General features: G+C 53.9%; 1 protein-coding gene across 1 annotated transcript; it reads left to right on the top strand.

Moving 5' to 3' along the window:
• The first annotated feature begins 5,228 nt into the window (after positions 1–5,228).
• On the top strand, positions 5,229–8,033 carry LOC147526051 (adenosine 5'-monophosphoramidase HINT1-like). The gene is made up of 3 exons (XM_086630571.1): positions 5,229–5,376; positions 6,929–7,033; positions 7,827–8,033. Exons 2-3 carry the CDS (start codon positions 6,980–6,982, stop codon positions 7,995–7,997), a joined length of 225 nt encoding a protein of 74 aa, XP_086486697.1. The 5' UTR covers positions 5,229–5,376; positions 6,929–6,979; the 3' UTR covers positions 7,998–8,033.
• Positions 8,034–9,793: the final 1,760 nt, after the last annotated feature.

Genomic DNA, 9,793 nt, shown 5'->3' on the forward strand with positions numbered 1-9,793 from the left:
GCTTATTGTTGTGTTAAACCAAATTGTCACTTAATAGCGTCAGTATCCTGATGGTAGAAGTCCTGCAAGATTTTGCCTGTATTAACGAGTTTGGTACCAGAGCTGCACTCGTGAGAGGCTCAGCTCGCCTGTTCCCTTCTGCTATAGGCCCTGGCAGCGCGGTGTGCGCTCGCAGATGTATAATGGAATATGCATGTTTACGGTTTTGCAACACTGATATTAACTGTTGGAATTGCTGGAACAGAAGAGGATTAGTTATTTCCCGCAATGCCGATCGAGACGATCCAAGTTACGATGTGCTCTCTCTCGGGGGGGTTCAGCAGCGGCGGGGGGGGGGGTCAGCCCTCCCTCGCCTCAGCCGGGCGGGGGGGCAGGGTGGCGATGACGACCCAGCAGCCCTGTGCCGCCCCCCCCCTTGTTGTTGTTGCTCTTGTTGTTGTTGCCGCAGCTCCGGCCGCTCGCGCTCCGTAACCGCCGCCGCCCCCTCCCGCCGAGGGGACCATCAGCCGCGAACGAACCGGCGCAGCGGGGCCCGCCGCGCGTCTCCGTCCTTTCCAGCCGCGGTTCGTTCCCGCACACGGGCGGCAGCGCCGAGGCAAATGCCGCGCCCGCGGCCCCGGCCGGCAGCAGCAGCGGCGCTCCCGGGGCGCCGCCGGGCGCGGTGGGCGGCGCGGCGCGGGGGTGCCGGTGTACCGACTTCGTTGGAAGAGGGGGAAAGCAATAAGTCTGTCTTTCGTTCGGGGCCCTGGATCAAAAGATTCGATGATGACTTTTCCAGGCCGGCAGCATCCCCACAGGTGGCTGCACGCCAAAGTTTAACGTCTATAGTGTCCCAAGTCCTTGTCAGGCCTCCGGTACATGGGCTGATACCCAAACCAGGAGTACCGGGAGTTTTATCAAGTTAGAACTGTTAGTAGTGCTGGTTTCTCTAGCACTTTGTCCCAATCGCTTACCTCCTCCTGTTGAGGCAGTTGTTGCTTATTTGTGTGTGGGTTTTTTTTTTCTTTTTTTTTTTTTTTTTCTTTTTTTTTTTTTTTTTTTCAGTCGCTTACTTCTTCTTTCCTTTGGTTCCTAATTCTTCGTGTTTCTGATAATATCTTTTGCATACCCCCCTGCAATCAGGGGCCAATATCTTTTTCCAAGTTTTAATCCACGCTCCTCTAAGAAGCTTCCAAACAACGACAATGCAACATCCCGTTCCATCATCTCGTTCCCAGGCTGTCATTGCAGCATTCCCCATCCCGAACCAGACCTCGGTCTGCCTGACTCACCGGTCAGCCGTAGCGCTACGATTCCGCCTCTCTCGGACGATCCGCCTCTCGGGCTATCCGCCTCTCACGGGCTATCCGCCTCTCTCGGGCCGTCCGCCTCTCTCGGGCGCCGGGATGGCCGTCCTCTCTCTCGTCCGCGTTGTGGTCGTTGAAAACCCTCTTGATCACGTCGGGGTCACCAGATGTTGCGGCCGAAGACGGGGAAGCAAGACGCATCAATATGATGAGTAAAAAGGCTTCAGCTTTATTCTGTGACACTGCTCTTTTTATAGCATAGCTCGGTTCTGTGCACGCTTTCACGCGCTGTACTTAGCAAGTTAATTGGTCTAGCACTACTGTTCACGCGACAAGCACGAGTATGATACACACTGTGATTGGATAGAGATTTCTACGTTTGTTACAATATTTTACTATTTTTGCAGTTAGTATGTTTTGCTCAGAATCTTGTTTTTCATAGTTTCATCCTTCTTGTTTTTCCCAGGGACAGTGTGTTTTTCACAGCTTCAACCTACCTTCTTATCTCAAGGACAGTGCTCTTTTTATATTCGCTGATACACATTCCTTACTGTTAACACTTTAGCTGCAACAGTCGAGACCCTGAATTTTAGGAGAGCACACTTTCCGGTGTTTAAAGAACTAGTGGATGGGACCCCCTGGGAAACTGCCCTCGGGGATAAAGGAGCAGAAGGGAGCCGGCAGCTCTTTAAGGACCTCGTTCTTAGAGCTGGAGCACAAGAGCTCTCGATTCCCATGCGTAAGAAATCAGGCAAGGATGGCAGGAGACCAGCACGGCTGAGGAAGGACCTTCTGGTCGAGCTGAAGCGCGAGAAGGAAATGCATAGGCACAGCTGGAGCTGAGTTTGGCAAGAGGCTGGAGAAAAGGGAATAACGCACCCATTTTTAAAAAGGCGGACCCTGGGAACGACCGACCAGTCAGCCTCACCTCTGCGCCCGGTATGATCATGGAGCAGACCCTCCTGGAAGCGATGTCGAAGCATGCGGAAGACAGCGAGGTGATTTGAGAAAGCCGACGTGGCTTCACCAAGGGCAAATCGTGCCTGACTCCTCTAGCAGCCTTCTACGATGGACTGACTGCATCAGTGGACAAGGCAAGAGCAACTGATGCCCTCTACCTGGACTTCTGTAAGGCCTTTGACACGGTCCCCCACAACATTCTTGCCTCTCAATTGGAGAGAGATGGATTTGATGGATGGACTATTAGATGGATAGGGAATCGGCCGGATGGCTGCATCCAAAGAGCTACAGTCAACGGCTCACTGCGCAAGTGGAAACCAGTAACGAGCGGTGTCCTTCAAGGGTCCGTACTGGGACCGATACCGTTTAATATCTTCATCGATGACGTAGCTAGTGGGATCGAGCGCACCCTCAGCAAGGTCGCGGATGGCACCAAGCCGAGTGGTGCAGTTGATGCTCTAGAGGGAAGGGATGCCATCCAGAGGGACCTTGACGGGCTGGAGAAGTGGGCCCGTGCGATCCTCATGAAGTTCCACAAGGCCAAGTGCAAGGAAGGTCCTGCACCTGGGTCGGGGCAGTCCCCAACATCAGTACGGACTGGGTGATGAATGGATCGAGAGCAGTCCTGCGGAGAAGGACTTGGGGATACCGGTGGACGAAAAATTGGACATGAGCCGGCAGTGTGCGCTTGCAGCCCGGAAAGCCAATCGAATTCTGGGCCGCGTATAAAGAAGCGTGGCCAGCAGGTCGAGGGAGGTGATTCTCCCCCTCTACTCCGCTCTCGTGAGACCCCACCTGGAGCACTGCGTCCAGCTCTGGGGTCCCCAGTACAAGACAGACATGGACCTGTTAGAGCGGGTCCAGAGGAGGGCCACGCAAAGGGTCAGAGGGCTGGAACACCTCTCCTATGACGAAAGGCTGAGGAGAAGAGAAGGCTCCGGGGTGATGCCCCATCATTGGAAGCATTCAAGGTCAGGTTGGACGAGGCTTTGTGCAACCTGCTCAAGTGAAAGATGTCCCTGCCCGTTGCCGAGGGGTTGGGCTAGACGATCTTGAAAAGGTCCCTTCCTACCCAAACCGTTCTCTGATTCTGTGACCGAATGCCGCCTTTGCCTCAGTCTTTACTAGCAAGAGCAGCCTTCAGGAATCCCAGGCCCCAGAGACCAGGAGGAAAGTCTGGAGCAAGGAAGACGTACCCTTGGTGGAAGAGGATCTGGTCAGGGAATACTTAAGCAAACCGGATGTGCATAAGTCCACGGGCCCTGATGGGATGCACGCGTGAGTGCTGGGGGAGCGGGCAGATGTCATTGTGAAGCCACTCTCGATAATCTTTGATCGATCCTGGCGATTGGGAGAGGTGCCTGAGGACCGGAGGAACGCAAATGTCACCCCTCTCTTCAAGAAGGGCAAGAAGGAGGACCCAGGGAACTACAGGCTGGTCAGCCTCGCCTCGATCCCTGCGAGGGTGATGGAGCAGCTAACCCTGGAAACCGCTTCCAGGCACACGAAGGACAAGACGATCATCAGGAGTAGTCATCGTGGATTCACCAAGGGGGAGCCATGCTTGACCGACCTGATAACCTTCTATGATGAAATGACTGGCTTGGTAGACGAGGGGAGGGGAGAGCAGCGGATATTGTCTACCTAGCCTTCAGGAAGGCTTTTGACACCGTCTCCCATAAGATCCTCATAGAGAAGCTGATGAACCATGGGCTGGATGAGCAGACAGTGGGGTGGGTTGAAAAGTGGCTGAACAGCTGGGCCCAGAGGGTGGCGATCAGTGGCATGAAGTCTAGTTGGAGGCCAGTAACTAGCGGTGTGCCCCGGGGTCAATGCTGGGTCCGATCCTGTTCAACATCGTGATTCGTGATCTGGATGGTGGGTAGACAGACCGTACCCTCAGCGAGTTCGTCGACGATACAAAACCGGCAGGAATGGCTGATACACCAGAGGGTTGTGCTGCCACCCAGAGGGACCTCGACAGGCTGGAGAAATGGGCAGGCAGGAGCCTCGTGGGGTTCAACGAGGGGAAGTGCCACGTCCTGCCCCTGGGGAGGAACAACCCCATGCACCGGTGTACGCTGGAGGCCGACCGACCGACTGGAAAGCAGCTTTGCAGAAAAGGACGTGGCGGGCTCCTGGCGGACACCGAGCTGAACGCGAGCCGGCAACGCGCCCTTGCCGCAAAGGCGGCTAAGGATATCCTTAGCCTGATAGAGAGGAAAGCAGGGTTTACCTCTGTTACGATACAGTTGTGTAGACCGATCAAATTGCTCACTACCCACGGGGGTGCAGGGCACCGCAGACCATCCTTGGGCAGCTTGGGGGGCACTGCCTATTTTTCTGAAAGCCTCCTAGCCAGCCAGCTTAGCGCAAATCCTAGCTCGATCTGCCCTCCAGCCCTCAAGCCACCAGTGCTGAACGCACGCTTTGTATTTTATTTTCTCCCAGGAGGCGTGCAGCTTAGAAACGTCTGCAATTGAAGCGGGGCTTTCAGGGAACAATTTGGAGCAACTTCTGTTGGTTCTGCAAAATGTTCTGAAAAGTTAAGGCCTGCCCTGCCCTGCCCTGCCCTGCCCTGGCAAAAGCAGTCATTTGACTGGAGGGAGCAGCACCAAAAAGCCACAAGCACGTTTGGGGTGGACTTGATGCGGTAATAAATAACAATAAATAGTACTTCTAGCTACAACGGCCTCTTCTGAGAGAGACCTCGTTGCCCGCCCACAGGGTCGCAGCACTACACGGCACAGATCCCTCCGCGGACTCGCCCGACGTCTTCTCCCTCCGCCCCCAGGCCGGATCCCTCCGCGCCCCGAGGGCACGCAAGCTCCCTGAGCCCCGGTAAGCACCGGGTCGACGAGGGCGGACCCGCCGAGGGGGCGGGGACAAGCGAAAACGACAGACGAGACAGCCAATCGAGACGCGGGATCGGCCGGCGGCGATCTGGCGGCCCAATGGGCGCCGCGGAGGGCCTGGCCGAGTGGAGGAAGCGCGGGGGCGACAGCGGGCGTTGTCGTGGCTGACGAGATTATTGGGGCGCGGCCCGCCCGGCCCGGTGGCGCCACTACTGTCTTCGGAAAGATCATCGGCGAGGCGCTTCCCCGACGACGTCGTCTACGAGGACGAGGAGGTAGCCGCGGCTTTGCTCCGTGCGCGGTTCCTCTTCCTTTCCCCCCCTCCCCCTCCCCCCGCGCTCGCGGGCACCCTGAGCCGAGGACCCGTTGCGCGGTGCCCGGGAGCGCGGCAGGGCGGGCGGCGGCGTCGCTGCGGGTGGGTGGAGGGACGGGGGACGGACGGGGCCTCTCTGGGTTGTGGCGCTCTCAACTGCGCCATCCCTAAAACATCGGCGCTTCTTCGGTGCCCCCCCCCCACCCCCCCGGCTGCCGCGGCGCGTACTGGCTTGCTGGTGCTGTCCGGCTCGCCTCGGTTCCCAGCCCCACCGTGTCGTGTGCGCGCGCGTAGAGGAGGGCCTCTGACGGTAACGCGCTTGGTGGCAGCCGCAGACGTTTGCCGCGTGATATCCCTTTGGCACTGCAAGTCGTGCAAAGTTTGCTGCCGCGGATGGGAGCGGTCCTACCTCTTGTAGGACGATAGCCGTGAAACCTTAGATTAAGCACACGCAGTCAGTGTCCTCGGGGATTCCAGGGGGGCGGGGGGGGTGTATGTGTGTGGATATGTATGTATGTCTGTCTGTCAACAGTGACCGTCTGAGTAGTGACCGTAATGAGTTAGTCCTGCATAGGAGAAATGCAGGCCTTGATGTGCCTCGTAATTGCATTATAGGGATTTCGCAGCTCTGCTGTGCTAGGCTTTGGTTCTGAGCCCCCAAACTGGATTATTAAAGCGAAGAGTTACAGCTTTTCTTATTTTTCTTAAAAAAAAAAAAAACAAAACAAATCAAAAAAAGAAATCCTCTGTTTACCGGTCATCCTGCAGGCTGCAAAAGCTTCCCAGACCTTGTTTCTGTGGTGTAGTGGGACCGTGATAACAGCATGCTTGCAGGGTTCACGGATGCTGGTGCGCCACCACGTGCTAGGAACTAGAGCGAGCTGCTTAGACTTAGTGGGGGAAAAAATGCAGCCGTTAGCTACGCGATGTTAACTTTAAGTTAGTATCCCGTATAATTTTTTCATTAAAATGCTGAAGATTAACAGTTAGGGATGTCTTCTGCTTTTGAAGGTAGGGTTTCCGTGCGATATGGAAGACAGACTCGTACTATGCGCTTGCAGGCTTCCTGCGATTATGCTTTTGTTCAATACTTGAGCTCCCTGTGCCATGGAAAACGAACGGCCGCTGATCTTCCACTTGACTGAATTCTCTGGTGATTCAGTTAAGCCATTTGTCTCCTGCCTCTGTGTGGACCACCTCAAATGGAAAAACTGCTTAGGAAAAGATCAAGCCAGATTAAAGCCTACTGGAGGTCGCTAATCTGAAGTACCGGCCCGTCTCCTTGCCCCCATCGTCTTGCATGCTGAATCCCACTTCTGGAGGGGGCCCTGTAAATACGTTGTATTTTGTGTGTAGAAAGTCTTAATATCACGTAAGAAAAATCAAGGGTTCGGCTTGTGCTTGGGGTATCTGGGAACCTGCTCCCGTATGCGTTCAGTGGGGCGTATTGATTTGCTTAGGCTAGTACCTTTCTCTGAAGCCAATTACGTTTTAACTGTTTACTCTCCCTCCAGTGCCTTGCGTTCCGTGATCTTTCACCCCAAGCTCCGACGCTTTTCCTAGTCATGCCTAAGGAGCCAGTTATCAGGTTATCCGAAGCAGAAGATTCTGGTGAATCTGTAAGTACTGTGGAAGCTTTCTGTACGCTAAACCGTACCTGTACTTAGTTCCTAATTTACTAGACTCTTTCCCATCCCCTCTTTCCCTCTTGATAGGGCACAGTAGGCTATTTTGGGGTTCCTGGCGCTATAATCTGTTGCCTCTGGCTTGTAACAAAATCGAGCTTTTTGACTAAAAGTAGCGATAGAAAGCAATGCTCGTCCCTGGGCAGGTGCAAAATGCAGTGTTGTTTTGGAGCGCAGCCTGACGCCTATTGTCATGGTTTAGAGTAAGAGTAGCGGTACTTCTTCTAATACGGAGAAGAGGGCTTGGGGTTTTTGGCAGGCCAGGGGCGAGGAAGGGCAAAGCTGGTTGAGAGGTGCTGGATGCTTCGCTTTTAGCTATAAAAGTCAAGTTCAAAGACTTTGCCAACCCAGGCAAAAGGCAGCCTAAAGTTTATTTTCCACCAGAATTGCTTGTGTTGCCTGAAGATATAATGGGGGCTTTAACCCGGAGACAAACTTAGCTCCTGTGGCTGTTTTGTAGTCCGTTCCTGCCTAGCTTGAAAAAAATTGCATAGCTCTTTTTTCCCCCCCTATAGCGTGCATAGTCGGTCTTTGTAGCTTTGCTTGGAAAATGTCAGTGGCAGGCGGACAGACAGTAATTTGAAGCGCAATGGCTGAATTGCTAGGAATTGGCTGACTGGTTTCTCTGGGCGGTTCTCTGCTCTCATTCCTTCCCTTCCTGCCCTCTCCCCTCTTTGTGTGTGGCTTTTTATTTTATTTATGTATGGTTTTGTGCTTCCTTCTCCAGCTTCTTGGGCATCTGATGATTGCTGGCAAGAAGCGTGCTGCTCACCTGGGCCTGACCCATGGATTCCGGACGGTTGTGGGTGAAGGGCCCGAGGGCGGGGGCGGGCAGCCTGTGTGTCACGTACATCTACATATTCTGGGTGGCCGTCAGTCGGGCTGGCCGCCTGGCTAAGACTTTTGCACCCCAAGAGTTGCCGCACGTGTACGAGTCGCCGCTGAATGGGTTTCGTCTGTTGCCCGTCAATCTAGCCACCGTTGATGTCTAGTTTTTCGTGACGTGTGTCTGTGGAAGGTAATAAAAGCTTTGAGCAGCAGTTGCACAATAAAGACTTATCATGGGGATATCACCTCTGTCTTGCGCGTCTTACTGAGGGAAATAGTTCTGCGAGTTAAAATGGTGTCTCCCCGGAGTGCAGGCATGTGGAATGTTTTGGTCTGTTGACAGGGTCCTATAGATAGATAGTGATTTGCCCAGTCATTTGAAGCGTGGCGCTGGAACCGCTTAGCAGTCTTCTGCGTCTCGTAGGAAGCAAACCCGTAGCCTTTTGCAAGCGGTACGCAAACGTACATAGAGCCAGCGTAGGCTGCTGCTAAAACTTTAGAAAATGCTGTATGTGACGCCACAGGCATGCCGTACAAGGGTGGTTTCGGCACAGCGCAACGCGTTGGAAGCATCCAACTCCCGTTGGAGCGCTTTATCAATGGCTGTGTGATAAGGCCCCGTTGGTTGATATCCCTTTTCTGGTGAGGAGGGATATGGTAGGTCTGAATGGCAGCTGTGGTGCTTCCGTAGCACAGTGGAATACCTCTTGTGTCAAATGTGGGTCAGCTGTCCTGGCTCTGTCCCCTCCCAACCTCTTGCCCACCCCCAGCTTACTGGACTTTGGAGGTGGAGTGGTTGTGTCACTGAAAATTAGGGGACTTGAACCCCACCCCCCCCCCGCCCGTGCTTTTTACGTGCGTTTTACGCTGATCAGGCCACGCACTACCAAAAAGCTGCAGCAAACCACATGCAATACCTCCTGATTAGTAACCCCTGTTATGTTCTTATACTCCGGTCTATACTTAGTAGCGTATAGAACTTCCACTTTCCACAACCCCAGAGCTCCAAATATAACCCTTCTCCTGCGGGGCTCGCGTCACGACTTCCGGAGGGGTTCTCACCCTGAAAGTAATGCCTTATAGTAGATTAATATACCCAGAGACTGTGCACCCAGACCTACCAGACCAGGGGACCGGAGGATCTCCCTGAAAATCCTTCGGTGCGCGCTGGAGGCCTCTCGATCCCGCAGATCTGTCAAGTCTCAGGAGCAGGGTCCCGCCTGGGTCGCCAAAATTGTCACCGAAAATCCAGACAGAACCTCTCTAACGCAGTTTACAGTGTTAGAAAGCAGGCATTGCTTTATTGCGGCGCCGGGTACATGGGGGGATATCTCCTCCTGGCATGCACACCTGGCCCCTGGACAGAAACTTAATTATACACTAGGATCATGCATATTCACAACGTGTTTACATATCCATTGCTATTCTCTTAAACAATTGGTTCATTTTCTCTCGCTTTACGTGTAAGTTACTTCGCATGCTCAGTTCTCTTCCTCCGCCCCTTTCTTTTGGGTCTGGGGTATGTTTAGGGCAGGTGGTCCGTGAGTCGGTGGTGGCGATCTCCCCCGTCCGGAATTACCTTTTCCCCAAGTCACTGCTGCGCATGTTCACAGCTCAGAAAAACATGAGAACAAAGTTTATACGTTCTCTGGGATGTTCCCTTCAAGGGCAGACAGTTCTGGATAAAGAGTCTCCCTTCTAATCACTCCCGGCAGCTTCAAGGATGCTCGTCTTGTTATGTCCCTTAGGTATGTGCGAACCGCCTACTAAACCCTTCATGAAATTCTTACAAAAGTTTTAACCCCTTCGTTGTTGGGTAACAGTTGGAGAGACAGCCTCCGTGCTGTGGGAGCACTGCTCAGCAGT

This window comes from Tauraco erythrolophus, unplaced genomic scaffold, assembly GCF_009769465.1.
Source record: "Tauraco erythrolophus isolate bTauEry1 unplaced genomic scaffold, bTauEry1.pri scaffold_37_arrow_ctg1, whole genome shotgun sequence".
NCBI classification, from domain to species: Eukaryota; Metazoa; Chordata; class Aves; order Musophagiformes; family Musophagidae; genus Tauraco; species Tauraco erythrolophus.

What these genes read in the sequence shown, in the direction of transcription:
- LOC147526051 (XM_086630571.1), top strand. Translation starts at nt 6,980, where the DNA reads ATGCCTAAGGAGCCAGTTATCAGGTTATCCGAAGCAGAAGATTCTGGT. An exon ending in CAGAAGATTCTGGTGAATCT is followed by an intron (nt 7,034 to 7,826) that starts GTAAGTACTGTG and finishes TTCCTTCTCCAG; the next exon opens with CTTCTTGGGCATCTGATGAT.